The following is a 26,195-nucleotide window of genomic DNA, read 5'->3' as shown; positions in this document are numbered from 1 at the left end:
TAAATATAAAATACATCCGTGTGAAAAAGGTTTAAAAAGTGAATGACCAAGTTGAAGAGTGATTCTGAACTGTGCTACCACGTATCCTGTTCAGAAAAGTGCTACGTGGTCCTTCCTTTCCATGCAGAATGCCAACGCTACATTCCTGAATACTATAACTACTTTCTTCCTCTTTTTCATCATAGAAACTCAACTGAAACCATGGTTAATGTCAACGTCATTCACAGCATCTTCAACATTCTACTTCCCCCTATAACCCTGACTTCGCTGTATCTGTTAATCAAGAGTTTCCACTTTGTCATAAGATCAGTGTTGAGTCAGAATGTTGAAGGAAAAGTCATACTCATCACTGGAGCTTCTTCAGGCATAGGCGAGGTTCTTATATTCACATACCAAAACTAGTTTTAAATTTTGGGTTGTAACCACAATTGCCAACATAATATTATTTTGTTGATTACTGTTGCAAATTAGCATCTAGCTTATGAGTATGGTAGAAGAGGGGCACGTCTAGCTCTTGTTGCGAGAAGAGAGAATAGACTGAACGAGGTTGCCATCAAAGCCAAGTCACTTGGATCCCCTGATGTTATAACCATCCATGCAGATGTTTCTATTGTCCAAGATTGTAATCGATTTGTTGACTTAACAGTTAACCACTTTGGACAATGTAAGAAAAAAATGAATTTTGTTTTTCTCTGTATCATTCTGATTTAATTGTGACCTCTTTTGTAGTGGATCATCTGGTAAACAATGCTGGAATAGTTCCTCTCAGCTTATTTGAACACATCACTGATATCACTAATTTTGTACCCGCAATGGTAATGAAGTTTGTTAAGTATAGTGTTTTAAATTGTATTTCACAATTGTCGGATTTTGTATAAAACTTTATCTAACAGGACATTAACTTCTGGGGTTCGGCATATGGTACTTATTTTGCAATCCCTCACCTAAGAAAATCTAGAGGTAAGATCATAGCCATAGCTTCCTCTGCAGGATGGTTACCTACGCCAAGAATGATGTTCTACAACGTAAGACACAATAGTTCTTCAACAAGTATAAACTTTCATTAAAAATTACTACTAACAAATGTATAGTTTTGAAACTCTTTCAGTCGAGCAAAGCAGCGGTGATCAGTTTTTATGAGAGCTTGAGAATTGAACTGGGAAAGGAGATAGGAATAACAATAGTCAATCCAGGGTTGATTGAATCAGAAATGACCCAAGGGAAGTTTCTATCCAAGGAAGGAAAAATGATTGTTGACCAAGAAATGAGAGATGTAAGCTACCTTTACTTTTCATACCAAATACTGAAATGCATAGTTCTGATTATTTTTCGATGATTTTAATCTAAAGAAAAATTGATAGTTCATACAGAGTATGAGTGTTATGTTTTGGCAATAGGTTCAAGTTAGTTTGGTGCCTATAAGATCAGTGACAGGAGCTGCAAAAGCAATTGTGAATAGTGCATGCCGTGGAGATTCATATTTAACAGAACCAGGATTTATCAAGAGTACGTTTTATTGGAAGGCATTTTGCCCTCAAGTATTGGAGATTATGAACCGTTGGCTACTAATGTCAGGGTCTTCAGAGAGGGGTGCAATTAGCAAGAAGCTCCTTGACATGTCAGGCTTAAAGAATAAACTGTATCCTGAGTCGATCAGAAATCCCAAGCTCAAACCCAACTAGCCAATCATCCATCAGTTCCTATTTATGCCTTTGAAATATGGGATATTGCATGTTAAGATGGAAATAATATCTAATGATATAAGCTAGGAGATACTTCTAGTGTATGAGAGGGTAAATGTATATGTCCATAACTTTTGCCCTCCTTGTATGACGTTTATATCACAATCTTACTACTTCACAACCTTATTTATTTGTCTGAAAGCGCTCAACTACAAATTTTCTGTTTTTTATACTACCAAATATATTCTCTCATTCTTTTTGGATAATGAACTAATCCTTTTAATGTAATAAGTGTCGTTCTCATGAATCAATCAAATTTACTGTTTTGCTTTGCTAACAAATGGATGGGGGCAGTAATCCACCCCACTCTGTTGTCTTTTCTCCCGGAGCAGGAAGAGAAACTCCATACACATTTGTAGATATTTGAATGAGGTGACAAAAATGTTACAAGACGAAATCCAGAATTTCAGGATTTGAACCAAGACCTCCAAAATAAGAAAACCTTCAAAATAAGAAAGCAAGCAACCACTGGGATTTGAATTCGTTACCAAAAAATGCGAGTAAACTTTACAGTGCTATTCACATTCTGTATCCCATGAAATTATGAAATACTAGCCTACAGAATTCAGATAATTAAGGGGATAATTCAATAGGGTCCGAAGGGATATGTCTCTGAACTTGCGCAGGTTGAGGAGACTTTAGCCTTCTCAGGAGTAACCACGCATCAGATTGAGGACAGCCTTGACTCATCTCTAGGGCAAGAGGAAGGGAAGATTTTCTATTTAATTCCACAAGCATTACTCCCTAGAGAGAAAAGTCAAGAAGATATTGATTAACAGAATGAAAACACAATTATAAATTTGTAGCCAATTCTCATGCCTAACTGCATAATTTGCATTAATCTGTAAGATGACTTAATGGACATAGAGAGAGAGAGAGAGAGATTTTAGTGTTACCTCAAAGTTTGCTAAAAAACCTTGGAATCTACGCATTGTCTCCTTCATGTTGTGGACTATTTTGGTATCAGGAGAAGAAAGAGCTGCAGTGACCTCCTGAGGAGAATAACCAATTCCTTGCTGAACAACCTAAAAAATTCTATCATTGATCAACTTTGTATAAAAAAAGATAGACTGCATAATAAAAGCTTAAATTGTAAAGCAAACTCACATCATGATCAATAAGGATTTCTGAAATAAGGCTACCATCGTCTACATATGCCTGAAGTTCATATGTTGTCCTTTTCTTATACTGGAATCCCTTCACACCAGTCAAAAAGCACTGCCAAAAAAACCATTTACACATGAGAAAAAGAAGGAAAAAATTATGCAAAAATTCAGAAGAAAATGCCAATAGTAGTGTTATGAAATGAAAATCGTGAACCAATTTCATTATAGAATATCAATGAATGCCTCATATTCAAATTTCAAACAATACGAAAATCAATATAAAGAGGAGAGTAAACAGAACAAGTGGGTTCTGCTCCGAGAGCTTATGACAATAATGTAGTAAAATATGTTGCTAGTCAAGCTATTCCATCAGCTAAAAATGGCTGACAATTCAAAATTTTAGTACTGACATGAACAAAGGTGAAAATCACTGCCCAAAGAAAGAAGAGTTAGTTATTGCTTTGGAGTTTGGATAAATTTTCACACGTATCAAATAGAGAAGAGAAGCTTCACGTCACATTTGTATGAGGTTGCAGAGTCATGTTGTGTTATATAGAAATTGAGGTGGGACTAATTGTAATAAAGTGGTAAATGCTGTACAGATGTAAGATGATTTGTGTGTGTTTCTTCAGCACTTTATTTTTTTACCTTAATTTTGCCCTGAATAGAAGGAGCCTTCTCCTTCATTGCAGCCCACTTGGCTGACAAACTAGCTAAGTATGTAAAAGGAACTTCTTCATCTCCACAGAATATGAGTGGGTCGTCACTGGCATCAAACATATGAAAATCATCAGAGCTTGAAACAGTGGAGAAATTTCTTCTTTCTCTTGTTATATGAACAGTGTCTTCAGGCGCCACTGCAATATTTGAGCGAATATGAGAAGTTTGGTTGTCAACAGAATTTCCCCTGGTTATATTAGTGGTATCTATATGCATCTCCTCAGCCTTTGCAACAATAGAAGAAAACTGGTTAACCATAGAATTAGCAATGGACACATGATTGGTATTCTCTTGCATATCCATATTCATGGGTTCCGCATTGGAAACCGTGTGGGGTATTGAATTGGCAAAATCATTTTGTAAACCCGTGTGCAAAGTATCTTCTGTTGTTAAACTATGACCAGTGCCATTCGTGCCCATGCCAGCACCTGTAATTAAATGCAGACATTGAGACCAGAAGGGCAAAATCAAGAAAACTAAGATGGATACTGGTTTCACATAAGGCATACGCCTCCATGGCTCCATCCACACAAACATACAATTATTTTCTTTTGTAAGTTAAGGATGTACCTTGATTGCTTGCCTGGAATGAATCATTATTTCGTAATGTAGAGCTGTTGTGCCTAAGATCATCAACTTCACTTGATGCCCATGCAGCACGAGGTAAGCTATTACTGGTGCCATTCATTCTCACACCAGCACCTATAATTAAATGCAGAAATGGAGAACAGATGAGATCAAAATCAAGAGAAATAAGATGGATACTGTGCTGCCATACTGGTTTCACGTTAGTTATACACATCTGTCCACACAAGCATGCATTTATTTTATTTTTATGATGAAGATGTACCTTGATTGCTTGCATGGACATTATCATTGCTTTGTAAAGTAGAGCTCCTGTGCCTAAGATCAACTCCACTTGATGACTGTGCAGCACGAGTACCTGAGCCGTGAGTGTTCACGTGAGCACCTGTCATTAAATGCAGGCATGGAGAACAAATGGGGGAAAATAAAGAAAACTAAAATGGATATGGGTTTCACATTAGGTATACACCTCCATCCACACAGGCATACATGTATTTTATTTGTAAGTTTAAGGGCATGCCTTGGTTTACTTGGACAGAATCATTAGTTCGTAACGTAGAGCTATTGTGCCTAAGATCATCAACCACACTTGATGGCCATGCAGCAAGACTTGCTCTACTTGCTAAAGGAGGCAGTGCTCCATTTTTAGTTCTGTACAAGATTAAAGAAGCAAGAAAAATGTTTGCAGTTACACCAATGCAGCTAGCTGCCATTAAGATATAACTTTCCACTACACATATTAATACAAATAATCCTATTGCAATAATTTGTACCTTTTCCCTCTGGGTGGCTTATTTAATTCATCAACTAGTCGCTTCCGAGCTGCATCCAGCTGCTCAACCAATCCCCCCAAAATTTCAATGGTCTCAGGGACCAGCATCAAAAGTCCACGACGAACATGTACATTAGAGATAACAACCTACAAGTACCAAATAGATCCCTCAAATTTACCCTTGCTAAGAAGGAAAAGAATCAAACAATGTGAAGGCCATGAGAAGAAAGGAAAATAAAGGATGGACCATTACTTATTTAATTGAGCTGGTACCATATACCAGAAGAATCAAAATACACTGAAAGTGTTATCTACGAATTAGCAGTTTAGAAATTACATATCTGTTTTTTCTTGTTTGAATAAAATATCCAAAAGCAATCCAGTAAGGATAAGGTAATATTCAATATAGAAAATAACATACATATATGCAAGATAAGCATTATTCTGGGCATGATTTTGCAAAATCCAAGTATTAATAACCTCTTGTTAAGTCACGGACACAAACATGGATACTATACAATATGACCACCATGGTAATCTCAGCAAGTCAACCTTAATCTGCATGTATTCAAACGTGAAGTAAAAAGAAGGGATGGCATCAGAGAAACCTTTAGACCAGCAGGTGCACACACTTCAAGAGCTTGAATGGGCCTGTACTCCATTCCAAAGACTCTCTGAATACCATCAGTCATTGACAACTTTAGGCACCTTTTAGCTCCAGGAGGGGCTTGATTATATCTGCCTCGGAGAGGACAAGTGATATTAACTATTTCATCCACCTGCCAAAGCAACCCAGCGAATCCAAAGTAAAACAAATACTGTGATGAAAGTGTATAGGCATGTGAGTTTTCAGATACCACAATTGAAATTCATATTAATGATCTTTCAGCAGAAAATAGATTTCATGGTTATCGGTTGACTGGTTGGTCATCAACCATCTTAGCAAAATTGCTTGACCCACCATCCATCATTCAATATCGTAATTTGGATCGAAGCCACCTGAGAAGCTATTGATTCTCTGAGAAAGGATAAAAAATGCTCTAGTTCAAATGATATTTTGCTGTTACTAAAACACATTAAAGTAAGTGTTTTGTGTAGTATTTGGCACCAACACACAAAAGAAATGGAACTGAGTTTTCTGTACTTTTGTTTATTTTCCTCATTGGCTCCACCTTTTTAGTGGAACCAAAATGTCTTTTAACTTGCCTCATTGTTTTCTATTTATAAAATAAACCAAACATAGAACAGAACTCATTTGTTCTGATTAGTCTCTTTTTACCATGTCTACCAAATACTATTCAAACAGCTTATAATTCAAAGAGAGATCTTCCGATGGGGAACTACAATCTTTCCTGAAAATTAATCAAAACCAAACATACTCTAACTTGTAGAAAGGTGAAACACTAAATTCCAGTTATAGCAATTAACCTTCGGAGATTGAGTTACATAGTTAGTTAAACATTTTTTACAAACATGACAATGCCAGTAGCTAATACAGTTCAACAAACTATAAAATAGAGAAATGCACAACACCATACAAAAATAAACACACTGCTAAATTTGTCTTGTAACTAGTTGATTTTGTAGGGTTTTATTTTCCAAATAGGTTATGTAGTTACTTTCTATTCTCTGTTTAACCAAACCAACGGATGAAACGACATCATAATATTTTATCATCCTGCTTTGAAACCTATATAAATTAATTAACAACTGTTAAATGCAATCAATCACCTGCAATACATAGGGACCGGGAAGCTGAGCACGATGCATGGAATCCACACTGGGAGGAAGAACGCCACTTCCAGAGAAATTCATATCAGCAAAAAGAAACTGTTCGAAACAGAGCTTAGCCTTAGTAGTAACATCGAACCCTGAGAAACCTCTTAGGGCAAATTCTAATTCGCGAAGACAATCACGCAGCCACTCTCTCTTCAGTCCCAATCCAAGGCGGCGGAGAGAATCAGCAATAGGACAGTCGGAAGACGGCTGAGGAGACGGCGGTGAGAGGTCATCGGGGACGTCGACGAAGTCATCGTCGGAGGAAATTTGAAGAGGCTCCGAAGGAAGATTGGTGCGGTTTGGAATTGGAAGTTGATGCGGTGGAGTAGTGTGTGATTGGGAAGAGAGTATTTGAATTGCTTCTTCTCCTTCTTCGTCGTCTTCGTAGTCTTCTAGCCTAAGGTGGCGTATCGACATTGAAAGATTGGTGCGGTTTTTCAAAATGTGTTCACTTTTTTTCCCTCCGTTCTCCGAAATGAGAGGGAACGGTCATGTCATTGTGTCCAGCGCGACGAGTATTGAGAGAGAAGTAAACTGCCCCTTACTGGAATTAGGAGTGTCACATTAAAAATGTAGTGTTTGAGAGGATCCATGCCCGTGGTACAGTCTGGGACAGTTATCATTTTGTGTAATGAAAGCGGATATGCTATCCCCAACCATGTCCTAATCATGTCTTTTTATTCCATTTCTAGAGATATTTTTGAAGTGGAATTGACGAACAACCAATACTAATAAGGGAATGGAGTATCTCATTGTATAAGGAGATAACATTATTCTCTACTAATAATAGTGTTTATTAGTGTCGTACTGAAAATGGGTTTTGCCAAGCGGTAAGGCAACGGGTTTTGGTCCCGCTATTCGGAGGTTCGAATCCTTCCATCCCAGCGTATATTCAGTCATGATGGCTATCCCATTTGAATCAAAATTGTTGAATACAAATTGTATATCAGAATAAAGATTAGCCATTTCTATTTTATTGTTTTTATTGTAATCACGATGGATAATTGTACAATTACAATGAAGCAAAATTAATAAACTTATGAATATTTAATTTTTTTAACTAACGTGATATAATATGATTGGTCTGGGACTAAGTTTAGGACAGCAGATCTTTGTCTTCTATCTAATGTATGTATGAAAGAACAAATTAATGAATAAGTAGAAGAATGTATTTTTTGATATTATTAAGGGTATTCACTTTTTTTTGGGTAATGAACTATTTTTTTGTTGAGATGTATGATTATATTTTCTAACATGTGTCAGGAATCGAATCATTAACATTTTGATTATCTTAAAGATCTAGTGAGCACTTACACTATTGTTGAAGAATGCATTTATTAAAATGTGTGTTATGCATGAAAGGGTAAAGACAAAATTGTATGAATTCTTTTAAATGTATATATGCATTAATAAATAAGTGGAAGAATATATGAATAAGGTATTTTTATTTTTAAAATGTATGTATGAATGCATAAATCGATGAATGTATGAGTGGTATATTTTTCTTTTCATTTTTTATGGCATGTAAGTGATTTTTTTAATGATATTTTTGTTTGTTTTGAGTAATGTGTGTATAAATTGAGCGAAAATTATATATTCTCCTACTAATCTTTCTACCTACAAAAAAGTGGCATATGTAACAAGATGATATTTTATATATTAATGATTGGTTTACAAGTAATATATGTCACTTTCTTGTGGGTGAGAGGATATAACATTACTCTGAATTGAGTGTCTGATAATGCAAAATGACATACCATTTAAAGGAATGGTCCTTATATAGAGGTGATTTAGTCACTACTACAATATATGAAGTGTCAAAATGAGTGATATTCATCATATAGTTTAGGCTAGGGGCGAGTAGGACCTCACCCTATCCGCTCACTCGGTATGGGTCGATCATAATGGAGCACGAATAGGGTCGAGTCTAGGGTTAGGTTAAAAAATCAGATCGGGATAACATTTATGGTTGGGTAGAGACCAAGCATGACTCAGTCAGACTCGTCACATAATCATTCACTCATCATGTTTGTATTTGGCTCTACTCAAATGTGTACAGAGTAATGGCACATTTTTTTCCGAAAGTATCATTAGTTCTCTAATTTTTTATAATTATTAATAGTAAATATACATATATCATTTTATATGTCAAATTACATATTCATAATAATAAATAATATTGAGAAGATTTTAGTTAAAATGAGTATGCATTATATTTAATTGGGTCTAGAGTCGGGTTCGAGTTTAAAGGCTGACCTGATCGATATTTAGGGTGAGGTTAGCTTCGGGTATAGGTATAGGTTCAAAAAAATGACTCAGACAATATTTAGGATCGGGTAAGGGACAAGTCTTAATTCGTCTCAACCCGACTCATATTCACCCATAGAATGGGTTACCATGTACTTTTAAAAATTAGCGATCATATTAATGATACTATATGTTGCATGCAGGTGGGATATGCCTATGATGTAGGATAGCAATATGAAATGGTATCTGATATTGCTAGAGCTTGGTATGATACTTGGGTCAATATACATAAGGGACATGAGTCTTAACTTATGACATAATAAATAATACAATATGCTTCTCATGGTTTGTATTAGGTACACCTACAAGGTTTTTTGGAATGTCTATAACTCAACACCCTAGGATAGAGTAGATGACTTAACAAGTTCTAGACTTTCTATAAGGTGCCCACACTGTAACCTCTCAAAAGAAGGGAAACCCAAATGTTATAGGGTTATAAACGAGAGATATGCTCAAGTTCCTAACTCACAATACTTGGTAACAATCTAAGTTGTTCATATCACCAACACCAGAGATGACAAAAGTCATGAACAACAAGGCTAGTGTCTGTGCTATTAAAAAATGTATCACCATTACATTAGTATAGGACATATATATGTGTGCATAATGCTAGTGTATTGTATTTTGCTAGGAAGTATATGGATTTAAATGGAACCATTGTCAAAAGTTATAGCAATAAAAGTAGAAAATTATTTAGTCATAATAATAACAATTAATATATGAGTTTTTTTCATAAAAAAATTAACCAAACAATTAAAAGGTATAATTAGCCAAGCAATTAGTAATTATGAGCATGATCTTTTAGAAATAATCTTCCCGGTGGAATCGTCAGCTCTCGTGCCTCAATTTTCGGTTGAACATCAGATGCACGATTGATTTGGAGTCGCCACTAGGATTTTACACCCAAAATGTAGAAAACAATATTTAAGTACATTTCTCGCAATAGCTTGGTCTTTGAACTTGAAATCCATATCTGGGAGACGGTTACGGAGTGAGGAATGTATTAGCACCTTATCGGTTCGTTCTAGACGGTACTCTTGCTAAATACCATGGATTGCTTAATACCTTCAAATTTATTTGGTTATTTAATTAATTATTGAAATAAACAATTATATTTTTACTTTTTCTTTCTTGCAATATGAGATCATGCTCATATGTATCCATATGAGCAACAGAAAATTAAAACTACATATTTTTTTGTTGAAAATTGATTGTTGGTTGAGTAATTTTTAGGTTAGCAACAAAAGTGATGTATCGCGACCATTTAAATTTGTTATTTGTTATTTATCAGAAAAGTAGTTTCTGTTATTATTATTGTTAACAATTATTAATTAAAAGAAAATCTTATATTTGTAATTACTTTGATTGGAAATTAAATTTAATAAATAGAAGTGTCACAATATATTCATTCAAAGATGAAATGAGGAATAGAAGTGAAACCACGACCGTCCTCCAACTTTATTTAATTTCAAAAAAGATTTATTTAATAAATAAATATTTTGTAATTTTTTTAAAGAAAATACTTAATTAGTTATCATTTTTAAATAAAATATTAAATTATATCATAAAGTATAAAGTATTGTAATAAATACCATTTTTATTTATTATTTACTTCCAATTATTATAAACTAATTGTTAAAAAAATTGTTGATTAATATAATTATTATTGCTTATTAAAAGGAAAAAACTAATAAATGGTTCAAACCTATTAGACATCAGCTTTTGTAACACGTGATTTTGTGTGCATGTTTATTAATTATTTAATTGACAAGCGATTAATTTTAGAAATTAATTATTATTGATTTAGGCTAAACCTCAGTTGAGTTTTAGTCTTTTATTGTGGTTTCCTAATTTTTAGTAAATTATCATAATTTTCTGAGACGAAAAGTCTTCGGACCTCTTTCGGACCCAAATTCACCCTAATTTCAGCCCAAATGTGATTTTCGAGTTCCGTAACTCGGAATCAAATTTCGATTGCGTCATTGGCTTCGAAATATTATTTCAAGTCAAAATAGACATCGATTTTGTCCATAACTCATCTATAGATATTTTTCACTCTGAAATCCAAGTTTCGACATTCTAAATGTAACCCTAAATCAGGAGATTTTTAATCTCCGACCGAGTTTTAACCGGGCATAGTTTTAATCAGGATGTTTCATTGCATTAGTCACATCACTCATCCATGAGTCAAGCCTGGTTGTTGAATAAGCAAAATTACAATCACTTACATAATCCCCTAAATCACTCATCAACTCCTTACACCACCATGATTTTGGGGAACTACTTTGATCTCCCCCCAAATCTGATTTCCCCCTCTATAAAAGCAACCCCTTGGCCTTGAGGGAGAAAATTTTTTCCTCACTTTCTCACTTTGCATTCTAAGCACTTCTAAGAGATTTCAAGGTATTTCTTTTCTTGTTTTCTCAATCTCACACATACACCATTATATAGTTATCATATTTTAGTATGTTGTTGTTGATTATGTGATCAACACTATCAACCCTTGTGGTTGCTTTAGAATGAAATGTGTTGAGATGACCATAGAGTTTTATTGAATCAACTTAAGTTGACTTACTTTAAAGTGGTAAGTTTAACTTGAGAGATCTTGATTTAAAATGTTTACTTTTGATATATTGTTCTTGATTAAGTGATCAACACTATCAACCTCCGTGGTTGCTTTAGAATGAAATATGTTGAGATGACCATAGAGTTTTGTCGAATCTACTTTAGTTAGCTTACTTTAAAGTGGTAATCTAACATAAAATATATTGATTTTAAAATATTGTTTTTATGAATGAGGTCAACATTATTAATCATTGTGGTTGCTTTAGAATGAAATGTATTGAAATGACCATGCAGACCTGATCGATATTTAGGGTGAGGTTAGCTTCGGGTATAGGTATAGGTTCAAAAAAATGACTCAGACAATATTTAGGATCGGGTAAGGGACAAGTCTTAATTCGTCTCAACCCGACTCATATTCACCCATAGAATGGGTTACCATGTACTTTTAAAAATTAGCGATCATATTAATGATACTATATGTTGCATGCAGGTGGGATATGCCTATGATGTAGGATAGCAATATGAAATGGTATCTGATATTGCTAGAGCTTGGTATGATACTTGGGTCAATATACATAAGGGACATGAGTCTTAACTTATGACATAATAAATAATACAATATGCTTCTCATGGTTTGTATTAGGTACACCTACAAGGTTTTTTGGAATGTCTATAACTCAACACCCTAGGATAGAGTAGATGACTTAACAAGTTCTAGACTTTCTATAAGGTGCCCACACTGTAACCTCTCAAAAGAAGGGAAACCCAAATGTTATAGGGTTATAAACGAGAGATATGCTCAAGTTCCTAACTCACAATACTTGGTAACAATCTAAGTTGTTCATATCACCAACACCAGAGATGACAAAAGTCATGAACAACAAGGCTAGTGTCTGTGCTATTAAAAAATGTATCACCATTACATTAGTATAGGACATATATATGTGTGCATAATGCTAGTGTATTGTATTTTGCTAGGAAGTATATGGATTTAAATGGAACCATTGTCAAAAGTTATAGCAATAAAAGTAGAAAATTATTTAGTCATAATAATAACAATTAATATATGAGTTTTTTTCATAAAAAAATTAACCAAACAATTAAAAGGTATAATTAGCCAAGCAATTAGTAATTATGAGCATGATCTTTTAGAAATAATCTTCCCGGTGGAATCGTCAGCTCTCGTGCCTCAATTTTCGGTTGAACATCAGATGCACGATTGATTTGGAGTCGCCACTAGGATTTTACACCCAAAATGTAGAAAACAATATTTAAGTACATTTCTCGCAATAGCTTGGTCTTTGAACTTGAAATCCATATCTGGGAGACGGTTACGGAGTGAGGAATGTATTAGCACCTTATCGGTTCGTTCTAGACGGTACTCTTGCTAAATACCATGGATTGCTTAATACCTTCAAATTTATTTGGTTATTTAATTAATTATTGAAATAAACAATTATATTTTTACTTTTTCTTTCTTGCAATATGAGATCATGCTCATATGTATCCATATGAGCAACAGAAAATTAAAACTACATATTTTTTTGTTGAAAATTGATTGTTGGTTGAGTAATTTTTAGGTTAGCAACAAAAGTGATGTATCGCGACCATTTAAATTTGTTATTTGTTATTTATCAGAAAAGTAGTTTCTGTTATTATTATTGTTAACAATTATTAATTAAAAGAAAATCTTATATTTGTAATTACTTTGATTGGAAATTAAATTTAATAAATAGAAGTGTCACAATATATTCATTCAAAGATGAAATGAGGAATAGAAGTGAAACCACGACCGTCCTCCAACTTTATTTAATTTCAAAAAAGATTTATTTAATAAATAAATATTTTGTAATTTTTTTAAAGAAAATACTTAATTAGTTATCATTTTTAAATAAAATATTAAATTATATCATAAAGTATAAAGTATTGTAATAAATACCATTTTTATTTATTATTTACTTCCAATTATTATAAACTAATTGTTAAAAAAATTGTTGATTAATATAATTATTATTGCTTATTAAAAGGAAAAAACTAATAAATGGTTCAAACCTATTAGACATCAGCTTTTGTAACACGTGATTTTGTGTGCATGTTTATTAATTATTTAATTGACAAGCGATTAATTTTAGAAATTAATTATTATTGATTTAGGCTAAACCTCAGTTGAGTTTTAGTCTTTTATTGTGGTTTCCTAATTTTTAGTAAATTATCATAATTTTCTGAGACGAAAAGTCTTCGGACCTCTTTCGGACCCAAATTCACCCTAATTTCAGCCCAAATGTGATTTTCGAGTTCCGTAACTCGGAATCAAATTTCGATTGCGTCATTGGCTTCGAAATATTATTTCAAGTCAAAATAGACATCGATTTTGTCCATAACTCATCTATAGATATTTTTCACTCTGAAATCCAAGTTTCGACATTCTAAATGTAACCCTAAATCAGGAGATTTTTAATCTCCGACCGAGTTTTAACCGGGCATAGTTTTAATCAGGATGTTTCATTGCATTAGTCACATCACTCATCCATGAGTCAAGCCTGGTTGTTGAATAAGCAAAATTACAATCACTTACATAATCCCCTAAATCACTCATCAACTCCTTACACCACCATGATTTTGGGGAACTACTTTGATCTCCCCCCAAATCTGATTTCCCCCTCTATAAAAGCAACCCCTTGGCCTTGAGGGAGAAAATTTTTTCCTCACTTTCTCACTTTGCATTCTAAGCACTTCTAAGAGATTTCAAGGTATTTCTTTTCTTGTTTTCTCAATCTCACACATACACCATTATATAGTTATCATATTTTAGTATGTTGTTGTTGATTATGTGATCAACACTATCAACCCTTGTGGTTGCTTTAGAATGAAATGTGTTGAGATGACCATAGAGTTTTATTGAATCAACTTAAGTTGACTTACTTTAAAGTGGTAAGTTTAACTTGAGAGATCTTGATTTAAAATGTTTACTTTTGATATATTGTTCTTGATTAAGTGATCAACACTATCAACCTCCGTGGTTGCTTTAGAATGAAATATGTTGAGATGACCATAGAGTTTTGTCGAATCTACTTTAGTTAGCTTACTTTAAAGTGGTAATCTAACATAAAATATATTGATTTTAAAATATTGTTTTTATGAATGAGGTCAACATTATTAATCATTGTGGTTGCTTTAGAATGAAATGTATTGAAATGACCATGCAGTTTTATTGTTCAAAAGTATTGAATTCACTTGAGTTAGCTTACTTTAAAGTGGTAAGTTTAACTTGAGAGATCTTGATTTAAAGTGTTGACTTTGGTTAAGTAACTTACCTTAAAGTGGTAAATATGACTTAAAAAGTGTTCATGAAAGTATTAAGTTGTGTTAAAGTTAAAGTACAAGCTTTGATTAAAGTTTTTATTTTAAAAAGAATTGTTTTCTTAAACAAGACTTTCGCTGATAAAGGATGGTTCAAGAATATGTAATCTTGAACCGGATGGATGAAAGTGATTGAGTTCATGATAGGTTAAAATATGTCTTTACCTAAGAGTTATCATGCAAGAATTTTAACTCGCAAACCTACTGATTTGTTCTTGTGTTTATTTCCGAAGCTTTCGAAGTTGGACAACATATTCGTTTCGCAATTATCACCAAGTGAACCACTCATACGACACTCTAAGGTGAGAGAATACATTGTGATACAATGGTGCCAAGATATGACATTCGGACCTCCTAAACTACCTCAAAAGTTTGGAGTTGTCTTGAGTATTAAGAAATCTCATACTTAATCAATTGTTTGTCTATTAGGATTAAGTACGGATGATCTCTTAAGTCATATCATTTAAGTTATGTCTATGTGTGGATTAATGTTGTGGTTATCCATGGATGAACATTACTCGAATAATTGTAACTAGGAAAGATCGACTATCCCTTGAGATATTCGATTTTTACGTATTCTAAAACCCCATGTCTGATGGTCATAATCAATTACCATGGTTGGTAATCAATTATCGATATCAAAAATCAGAATCTTGTAGCTACTGTAACTAGGAATGATCGATTAACATGTAGCATAATCGATTATCAATATTCTTCGATGGGCATAATCAATTACCTAGTGTAGTAATCGATTATCGATATCAAAAGTCATAATTCGTTTAGCTATTGTAACTGGGAATAATCTATTAACCTTTGGCATAATTGATTATCATTGTTATAAAATCGTCTGAATGACAGGAAGTATGAGAATGCGAGTAATACAAGATAAAATACTTTTAAAAGGGATTGATGTTCCAAATATGGAACAAATACCTATCACTAGAGCATAAGTCAATGTTATCTACCAATAGTATGGACTGCTGGTGGTAACGGGATTACTTAGGGCCCTCTTGACAGGGTCGTCGACTGTTATGTTGTTAAGGGCAAGGCCCGAAAGGTTATGTTTACCATGCAGCGAGATTGTCTGACCATAAGTGGCTTGGCCAATGGCCCATCTAGGGTGATTCAACGATGGTTCGTGGTGGTGAGAATATTATTCCTCTTTTATGTTATGACGTAAGATCGGGCCCCATAAGAAGCATTCATTTGGGATATGTCTTAGGTTGGACTGATCACATAAAAATAAATAATGATTAAAAGATTTAATTGGTTAACCTCAGTTAGTGTGCATACTCATTATGAACAATGAAGTGTGAAGTATAAAGAGGAAAGTTATGGGAGACGAATCAGCCCCAAGATGTTGAGAAGGACGGTGATGGCAGTGGTGCGTCAACAAAAGCCTTGAGGGAGAGTCTAGGTGAGACGAGTCCCATGTATTCCTAGATGAGGTATTCTTTGGATCAGACAGTTCTCACAACGCAAACTAGACAATCTCTGACAACCTCTTTTTGCAATCAGGATCGCTTAGAGGGATGACCATAACGTGTTTGATACAACACCGTCCTGAAATGGATAGTTCCATTGGAACATGTCGATCATATATCCTTGTGGGGAATGAAATTGGTGCGTTCAAATCGGCTTGTTATGGGACCTGTACTCTCGGTTATTTTCAAAATAGTTTATTGGGAGGATATTGGTGTAAGGATGGATGAACTAATCATAGCATTCATATATTGAACTCGTGGATATTGACCCCCATATCCTGAGTGACAAACACCAATCATCATCTACATTTATGTATGTGATAACGTAGTATGTATATTATGTGTGTTATGTCTGGATGTGATATTTTGTATAATTTCATAATGTCAATGAAAAATATTTATTAGATGTCTTACTCCCTTTCTTTCTGCTTGTATTTCGGTACACATCCTTGTTCCGATGGACAAATCGATGTGGATTCAGAGATACTGATTCTCGATGTCCCGAGAGGGGGCATGGAGAACTGATGGGGACCACTATACCTACACAGGTCCTTGTGGCCTAGAGCTGGAGATGGTGTGCGATGGCACCACTATGCGCTTTCCATCTCACCATGCAGTTATGGAGACTTCTTTCACTCTACCAGGTCAGAGGTCGGTACCTACTGTGTCATCCACCCAGTCTTCGACTACTTGTGGACCAGCTTTTGCAGGACCGTCAATAAGGCGAAAGAGTTGGAATAATGTGACCTGTTCTACACTGCCAAGGAGAGCCGGTTGTCGTACAATGCTAGAACCGTAGGCGTATGCTAGGACAGGGATTAGGTCGCGAGGTTCTGCTTATGATACCATTGAGGAGATGGAATATGAAGATGACAATTATGTGGAGTTGGTTGATAAGCAAATTGCAAGTGCACGATTATGTCGTCAAATAATAAAATATCGATGCCACGAGGACGAAAAAATTCCTTTAATTATAATAATTAATTTATACTTAACTCAAATAAGGAAATAAAAGTGAATTTAGAACAATTCAACAATTGACAATAATAATTATGAAAATATTAAAAATGAATAAAATCTAATTTAGGAATAGTTCTCAAGATAAGAGTTATCGCCTTTACATTCGCAAATCCTTGTTTTGCTCTTTTTCATGAACTTTAAATTGTGAGGGTGAATTGCTCTCTGATATGTATCATCCTCTCTCGAGCTCCGACACATGTACCTAATTAAAATCGCACCTACTCTCGTGGTACGGTTATCAATCAAATCCTTGACTTGAATATTTCTATCCAATCACTTCGTAGCAACCCAAGGTGAATTCCATAAACCCCCGAGAATTGTAATACTACTCTCGTGAATTAGGATTCAAGTTTGAATAACTGAATGACCAGATAGTTGAGTTCACGTCTCGGTCCTTCCTCAATGTATCTAAGACGTATAATTTGTTGGTCAGACTACTCACACGAATAAAACTCAGTTTAATGATTCAAATTACAACACTCAATGAAATAAAATTAAGAATAAGTATTTATTGAATGTAAGAGAGCATAGCCCAAATCCTAGAAACAAAGGGAATTACTCACTCATGATGGAGAAGAGAATACCAAATTCTAAATTAGAGAATTGAAATGTAAAGTGTAAAAAATGTTTTCATCCTTGAGGGAGAACCCTTATTTATCCTAATTACAAAATATTGGGTTAAGCCCAACAAAACAAATCTAAAAAAATAGGAATATAATATAACATTTATGACTTCTTTTGGCACTTCATTTGGTCTTCGCATAGTCTAACACTAAATTTCATCATCTTGCACCTAATCTCTACTCTTTTTGGCTTTAATTCATCCAAAGTACACAACATAACAAAAAACACCCGCTTAACCCGAACAAAGTGAAATAAAACCTAAAAGCAATCATAAAGTCCTAATTATGTCCTAAAATGCAAGTTAAATGCAATACAAATGTAGCATAATTTCACACTCATCATTGGTCCGTATAGAGGACTTTATCGAGGTGATAGATCTCTTTTTGGACTTCGAGCTGGAGGAGGACCCGAGTGAGGGTTCTAGTGCCCCGGTTAGTGTTGGAGCTAGCCATTAGGAGTTATTTTCTTTTCCTTTTTGCTTTTTGGGGTTAGGGTATCTGTGTAAGATACTTTTGTAGTGCTGAAGAATTCAGCCTATTTTGTATAGCTTCAGTTGGGCGATGATTAGATTTCGCCTTGTACTCTATACTGACATTTTACTTGACCAAGAAACACATTGTTATACGTGTTGTAAGGTCAAGTCTAATAATTAATGAAAAAATATTCATAAAAGTATTGTATCATTTTCAGTTACCGTTAGGTAACCATCATAGATTTTCCGCAGTTTATGTTACTAAGAACGTGATGTCTCGAAAAAAAATGAATATAAGTAAAACAATTTTTAACGATATATTCAAGAAAATCTCATTTTAATCATAATATTCATAAAGTAATCTTGAAGACGTTACATTGCTCAATGATTCATTGAGGTTGAATTGTGGTTGGCAGTAGACTATAAGATGACACGTGTCTTGCTGAGAAAGCAATACATGTTGGTGGCGCTGATTGGCAATGCTGATGTAAACCTCACGTCAGTGAGGTGGGAGGAAGGTGATGCTGATGCTACCAACATAAGCATGACGCCATTGGGACTAGAATTTTGTAGTGCCGATGTCAGGGTGACATGAACATGATGCCCAAGTATTTCCCTCGTTTTTTTCGATACTCCTTTTGTGTGTAGTTCTGGTGTGTTTACCCAATAAGTCTATTTATAGTTAAAATCGACAGCCATAATGATAAGCATTCATCCAACAATATACTCTCGTTTATCTTTATCCAAAACTTGTTACAAATATTATCAAAGAACCTTCCATTATTTAGTAAATTTTGGAATTAATTTAATACTTAATTAAAAAATATGTAACAAGGACAATGTGATAAACATCATTATCATATGTTTACCCATTCAATTTTTTATTAACAAAATATGGATAAATATTAATTTCCCCTTTTATTTTTTAAACTTGAAACAACCTTGAAGCCTCTATTTATTTATTTGTTTATTTTTAAAATTATTTAATAACAAAATCGGATATCCACACGATGGTATCCTCAAACATGTATTCGTAAATGTGAATACAAATTATGTTTTTAGTATGCAACAAGAGACCCATGATGAAGGAGAATCATTTGCAAAACTTAGAGGGTTAATGACAAGACCCATGTGAATACAAATTATGTTTTTAGTTATCTTACTTTTGTACCTTCCTCTCCAAATAACTTGGCTTCCACTTCAAGTAAAATTTTAGGCTTATATAGAGTCCAACATCAAACAACTAACTTACTAACATGAACAATATTAAATAACAATGATAATTTATAATTTATTGTTTAATTATTTATTTATCTTCTATCATCACTCAATTTCCTCTTTCTAAAGGTCTTTTTTAAATAATTTATGGTTCACTTGTAAAACAAGTCAATATCTTACATAGAAAATCAAGGTAAATATTTACTTGCAAAATAAGTGAAGGTATCACTTATAGTACAATTCTAATGTGAGTAACTTTATATTATTTTTTATGATAATGCTTTATTTCCTTAGCATACATATTATCCTAAAAATTCTCATAATACCTTACAGTGGTGAACATGATTTTACATTATCCGCTCATTTGGCTTATCTCAATCATGATTGAGTCCAAATAGGATTAGGACCAAATAGATCCAGTCTGATTAGACCCAAATAGGATCAGATCTGATCAAGCCCGAATAGGATCGAATCTGATCAAGCCCGAATATGATAAGGTTTGATTGGGCCCGAATAAGATCGGCTCTAGGATCGGATTCAGGTTTAAAAATTAAACCAGATCGATATTTAGGGTCGAGTAAGGGATATGCATGATCTAGCCCAGACCCGTCCCATGATTACTCAGTTATCATGTTTGTATGTGTCTTTATTCAATTATATACAGAATAATGACATCTCTTTGGTAGAAAATATCATTGTTTCTATAATTTTTTCATAATATATACATGATTATATATATATATACATATATCATTTCGTATGCCCATTTGAATAATCATAATAATAATTAATATTGTGAAGATTTTATCTAAAAGAGTATGCATTATATTTAATTGGGTATAAGGTTGAGTTCATATGCTGACATGGTCGACATTTAGAATCAGTCTAGCTTCGGGTCTATGAGCAGGTCCGAGTTCAAAAAATGTTTTGATTAACATTTAGGATCGGCTAAGACATAAGTCTTACCGACCCAACCTAGTCCATGCTCACCCCTAATACCTTATAAGATAAGTATCAATTGAAAAATGATTGTAATATTCTTTTTTTGGTATAACCAAGAATATCCTATCGCCTTATATGTAATAAACTAATATTTTTCGGTGTGTAATTACTCCTCCCAACAAATATCATTTGGAAGAATCAAACATTTGACCTAATACTATATATGAAGATCTAGTTAGACTTGATCCCACTAGACCGACATCTAATTGATATTATGATGTTCTTGTAAAAATGTAACAAAGAATTAAACCTTTCTCCATGTAGTCATTAACATTAGAAGTATTTTTAAAGGTTTTTTTTTTATTGAAATGAAACATTTACTTAGGAAGTAAGTTATCTTTTCAAAATCCCTTGATTTATGTGGATAATATTTTATCATAAATAGCACATCCAAAAGAATCAATGCACATGATGACAATCAAAATTATTATCAAGATAGAGAAAATCAAGGTTCTATTCACATTTATGAAAAAGTAAACTTATTATTGTATTCAAAATATCATTCACTTGTCTGCCAAAAAATGTATACCAAAAAAATATCATTCACTTTTATAGGCTTACTTCAAAAATAAGTAAGCTATTTTTTTTTTCCAAAACCCATCCATTGGGTGATGAATATTTTATCATAAATGACACACCTTCAAAAACCAATACATGTAAAACAAAGAAAATCAAAATTCGTTTTACATTTCACAAAAATCAACTTATTATTCATTCAAAATTTACTCCACTATTAAAATATCTAAAAACAATTTGATTTTTGTGAAAATCATATCAACTTATTGTTATGGTTTGGAGCTTTTTTGTAAAAAAAAAATCAAAACCATATCAATAACTTCAAAATGTTTTTTTTTTTCCACATTTAAAGTGTTCATCTTAATAACTATCCATTTTTTCTCTATCTCTTTTGTTTTTATCAAAGTAACTATTTTTAGTGTTTTTCTATCTTTTTCTTTACTGCTCTCTTACCAACCTACATTCCTATCCATTTCTCTAATTATTAATCAGCATATTTACTCTATTCAACATTTCAGCTGTATCTAATATATATTTGTTTTAGAGTAAAATATTATTTAAATTCTGGTCTTAAAATCTTCCATAATCAAATATTTTAATGTGTCAGTTTCAATATTTATGCTTATCAATGTAAAATTTACATATACTTATTACATCCTTGACATTATTTATATTTCTTTTTAAAGAATTAATAATAATTAAATATGAATATTAAATATATAAATTAGTTCATACATAAATTTTTTATTATAATAAGTCGGTACCATAAAGGTGACGTTTTTTTGGCCATAGGTTCCGTCCCGTGTCACACTTATCCTCAAAAGACGGATAAAATAATGAATTGGCAAAATTCAAATCCAGAAAAGAGCTTTCACCCCAAATCATAACAACGCTATTAAAGAAACATTAGTGCGCCAACAATACCCACAATATCCCTTAATTTCTTGGGTATCAGAAATAAAACCCCTTTCTTTTCTCACTTTTCTTTTTTTAGTTTCCCACATGTATTTTTATACTATCCAAGCTGCCGAGAAAATCCCCCAACAAACATTTTTTCCGTCCAACGTCAGTTGGTTTCTCACCTCTCTATAACCCTTTTTGCTTTTAGCTCCTAAACTTCTTTTCCCTTGTGTGTCCTAGAAAACAAAGAAAAAGAAGAATTATTAGAATAAACTAAGCCCTAACAAACTAAATTCTATTCAGTCATTTCCTTCACCCATAATAGTATGCACAAAATTTTTTGTTCATAATTTTTGTGTGTGAATATTTTGTTTCTTTCTTTTAGCGATGGAGACTAGTGTAAAGCATGAGTTGTTGGAGATTCCAATCTCGAGTTCGCGAGAGCGGAGGGAGAGAAACGACGTCGTTTCATCTCCTCCTCCTGGCGAGTTAATTGAACTCAGTAGTGATTCCGATTCAGATTCCGATGTTGATATCTCTTCGAAAAAGCGGAAGATAAACGATGTGGGAGTCGTTTTGCCCCTTGGATTTCTCAGCCCTCTCCCTCCGGCCACCGCGCTGCCGCAGCCTCAGGCTGTGCTGTCATTGCCAGCACCAAATTCAGCTTCTGCTTTGGTGCGGTCCGATGCGATTGCGAGCTTTGCTTCGCAATCGAATGGTTGCAAGCAATTTTGGAAGGCTGGTGATTTTGATGGACCTCCTGCAAATGGCTTTGAATCTTCAACCAGTGAGTTTTTTCTCTCTATGAATATAAGTAAAACAATTTTTAACGATATATTCAAGAAAATCTCATTTTAATCATAATATTCATAAAGTAATCTTGAAGACGTTACATTGCTCAATGATTCATTGAGGTTGAATTGTGGTTGGCAGTAGACTATAAGATGACACGTGTCTTGCTGAGAAAGCAATACATGTTGGTGGCGCTGATTGGCAATGCTGATGTAAACCTCACGTCAGTGAGGTGGGAGGAAGGTGATGCTGATGCTACCAACATAAGCATGACGCCATTGGGACTAGAATTTTGTAGTGCCGATGTCAGGGTGACATGAACATGATGCCCAAGTATTTCCCTCGTTTTTTTCGATACTCCTTTTGTGTGTAGTTCTGGTGTGTTTACCCAATAAGTCTATTTATAGTTAAAATCGACAGCCATAATGATAAGCATTCATCCAACAATATACTCTCGTTTATCTTTATCCAAAACTTGTTACAAATATTATCAAAGAACCTTCCATTATTTAGTAAATTTTGGAATTAATTTAATACTTAATTAAAAAATATGTAACAAGGACAATGTGATAAACATCATTATCATATGTTTACCCATTCAATTTTTTATTAACAAAATATGGATAAATATTAATTTCCCCTTTTATTTTTTAAACTTGAAACAACCTTGAAGCCTCTATTTATTTATTTGTTTATTTTTAAAATTATTTAATAACAAAATCGGATATCCACACGATGGTATCCTCAAACATGTATTCGTAAATGTGAATACAAATTATGTTTTTAGTATGCAACAAGAGACCCATGATGAAGGAGAATCATTTGCAAAACTTAGAGGGTTAATGACAAGACCCATGTGAATACAAATTATGTTTTTAGTTATCTTACTTTTGTACCTTCCTCTCCAAATAACTTGGCTTCCACTTCAAGTAAAATTTTAGGCTTATATAGAGTCCAACATCAAACAACTAACTTACTAACATGAACAATATTAAATAACAATGATAATTTATAATTTATTGTTTAATTATTTATTTATCTTCTATCATCACTCAATTTCCTCTTTCTAAAGGTCTTTTTTAAATAATTTATGGTTCACTTGTAAAACAAGTCAATATCTTACATAGAAAATCAAGGTAAATATTTACTTGCAAAATAAGTGAAGGTATCACTTATAGTACAATTCTAATGTGAGTAACTTTATATTATTTTTTATGATAATGCTTTATTTCCTTAGCATACATATTATCCTAAAAATTCTCATAATACCTTACAGTGGTGAACATGATTTTACATTATCCGCTCATTTGGCTTATCTCAATCATGATTGAGTCCAAATAGGATTAGGACCAAATAGATCCAGTCTGATTAGACCCAAATAGGATCAGATCTGATCAAGCCCGAATAGGATCGAATCTGATCAAGCCCGAATATGATAAGGTTTGATTGGGCCCGAATAAGATCGGCTCTAGGATCGGATTCAGGTTTAAAAATTAAACCAGATCGATATTTAGGGTCGAGTAAGGGATATGCATGATCTAGCCCAGACCCGTCCCATGATTACTCAGTTATCATGTTTGTATGTGTCTTTATTCAATTATATACAGAATAATGACATCTCTTTGGTAGAAAATATCATTGTTTCTATAATTTTTTCATAATATATACATGATTATATATATATATACATATATCATTTCGTATGCCCATTTGAATAATCATAATAATAATTAATATTGTGAAGATTTTATCTAAAAGAGTATGCATTATATTTAATTGGGTATAAGGTTGAGTTCATATGCTGACATGGTCGACATTTAGAATCAGTCTAGCTTCGGGTCTATGAGCAGGTCCGAGTTCAAAAAATGTTTTGATTAACATTTAGGATCGGCTAAGACATAAGTCTTACCGACCCAACCTAGTCCATGCTCACCCCTAATACCTTATAAGATAAGTATCAATTGAAAAATGATTGTAATATTCTTTTTTTGGTATAACCAAGAATATCCTATCGCCTTATATGTAATAAACTAATATTTTTCGGTGTGTAATTACTCCTCCCAACAAATATCATTTGGAAGAATCAAACATTTGACCTAATACTATATATGAAGATCTAGTTAGACTTGATCCCACTAGACCGACATCTAATTGATATTATGATGTTCTTGTAAAAATGTAACAAAGAATTAAACCTTTCTCCATGTAGTCATTAACATTAGAAGTATTTTTAAAGGTTTTTTTTTTATTGAAATGAAACATTTACTTAGGAAGTAAGTTATCTTTTCAAAATCCCTTGATTTATGTGGATAATATTTTATCATAAATAGCACATCCAAAAGAATCAATGCACATGATGACAATCAAAATTATTATCAAGATAGAGAAAATCAAGGTTCTATTCACATTTATGAAAAAGTAAACTTATTATTGTATTCAAAATATCATTCACTTGTCTGCCAAAAAATGTATACCAAAAAAATATCATTCACTTTTATAGGCTTACTTCAAAAATAAGTAAGCTATTTTTTTTTTCCAAAACCCATCCATTGGGTGATGAATATTTTATCATAAATGACACACCTTCAAAAACCAATACATGTAAAACAAAGAAAATCAAAATTCGTTTTACATTTCACAAAAATCAACTTATTATTCATTCAAAATTTACTCCACTATTAAAATATCTAAAAACAATTTGATTTTTGTGAAAATCATATCAACTTATTGTTATGGTTTGGAGCTTTTTTGTAAAAAAAAAATCAAAACCATATCAATAACTTCAAAATGTTTTTTTTTTTCCACATTTAAAGTGTTCATCTTAATAACTATCCATTTTTTCTCTATCTCTTTTGTTTTTATCAAAGTAACTATTTTTAGTGTTTTTCTATCTTTTTCTTTACTGCTCTCTTACCAACCTACATTCCTATCCATTTCTCTAATTATTAATCAGCATATTTACTCTATTCAACATTTCAGCTGTATCTAATATATATTTGTTTTAGAGTAAAATATTATTTAAATTCTGGTCTTAAAATCTTCCATAATCAAATATTTTAATGTGTCAGTTTCAATATTTATGCTTATCAATGTAAAATTTACATATACTTATTACATCCTTGACATTATTTATATTTCTTTTTAAAGAATTAATAATAATTAAATATGAATATTAAATATATAAATTAGTTCATACATAAATTTTTTATTATAATAAGTCGGTACCATAAA

At 33.0% G+C, this 26,195-nt stretch overlaps 3 protein-coding genes across 3 annotated transcripts; 2 read left to right on the top strand and 1 right to left on the bottom strand.

The window, feature by feature from the left end:
* Positions 165 to 1,926, top strand: LOC109362226 (11-beta-hydroxysteroid dehydrogenase 1B-like). Its single transcript, XM_019607876.1, has 6 exons — positions 165 to 375; positions 472 to 664; positions 730 to 815; positions 894 to 1,025; positions 1,109 to 1,273; positions 1,398 to 1,926. Exons 1-6 carry the CDS (start codon positions 202 to 204, stop codon positions 1,680 to 1,682), a joined length of 1,035 nt encoding a protein of 344 aa, XP_019463421.1. The 5' UTR covers positions 165 to 201; the 3' UTR covers positions 1,683 to 1,926.
* Positions 2,243 to 7,255, bottom strand: LOC109362218 (recQ-mediated genome instability protein 1). Its single transcript, XM_019607865.1, has 10 exons — positions 6,657 to 7,255; positions 5,534 to 5,704; positions 4,927 to 5,072; positions 4,674 to 4,804; positions 4,419 to 4,538; positions 4,139 to 4,270; positions 3,497 to 3,996; positions 2,850 to 2,960; positions 2,639 to 2,767; positions 2,243 to 2,486 (listed from the first exon to the last, which is right to left on the bottom strand). Exons 1-10 carry the CDS (start codon positions 7,119 to 7,121, stop codon positions 2,316 to 2,318), a joined length of 2,076 nt encoding a protein of 691 aa, XP_019463410.1. The 5' UTR covers positions 7,122 to 7,255; the 3' UTR covers positions 2,243 to 2,315.
* On the top strand, positions 22,170 to 23,284 carry LOC109338769. The gene is made up of 2 exons (XM_019576102.1): positions 22,170 to 22,959; positions 23,106 to 23,284. Exons 1-2 carry the CDS (start codon positions 22,560 to 22,562, stop codon positions 23,282 to 23,284), a joined length of 579 nt encoding a protein of 192 aa, XP_019431647.1. The 5' UTR covers positions 22,170 to 22,559.

Source organism: Lupinus angustifolius, chromosome LG01 (assembly GCF_001865875.1).
Source record: "Lupinus angustifolius cultivar Tanjil chromosome LG01, LupAngTanjil_v1.0, whole genome shotgun sequence".
NCBI classification, from domain to species: Eukaryota; Viridiplantae; Streptophyta; class Magnoliopsida; order Fabales; family Fabaceae; genus Lupinus; species Lupinus angustifolius.
Note: the sequence above shows the minus strand (reverse complement) of the source record. Positions and strands in the feature narration are given on the sequence as shown.

Bases quoted from the DNA above. Each gene is read 5' to 3' on its own strand.
- LOC109362218 (XM_019607865.1), bottom strand. From the start codon at position 7,121: ATGTCGATACGCCACCTTAGGCTAGAAGACTACGAAGACGACGAAGAA. The intron at 4,805-4,926 runs GTACAAATTATT...AATCTTGTACAG, and splicing joins AAGCCACCCAGAGGGAAAAG to AACTAAAAATGGAGCACTGC. The intron at 4,271-4,418 runs GTACATCTTCAT...ATTTAATTATAG, and splicing joins TGTCCATGCAAGCAATCAAG to GTGCTGGTGTGAGAATGAAT.
- LOC109362226 (XM_019607876.1), top strand. From the start codon at position 202: ATGGTTAATGTCAACGTCATTCACAGCATCTTCAACATTCTACTTCCC. The intron at 376-471 runs GTTCTTATATTC...GTTGCAAATTAG, and splicing joins CTTCTTCAGGCATAGGCGAG to CATCTAGCTTATGAGTATGG. The intron at 1,274-1,397 runs GTAAGCTACCTT...TTTTGGCAATAG, and splicing joins TTGACCAAGAAATGAGAGAT to GTTCAAGTTAGTTTGGTGCC.
- LOC109338769 (XM_019576102.1), top strand. From the start codon at position 22,560: ATGGAGACTAGTGTAAAGCATGAGTTGTTGGAGATTCCAATCTCGAGT. The intron at 22,960-23,105 runs GTGAGTTTTTTC...TGTGGTTGGCAG, and splicing joins TGGCTTTGAATCTTCAACCA to TAGACTATAAGATGACACGT.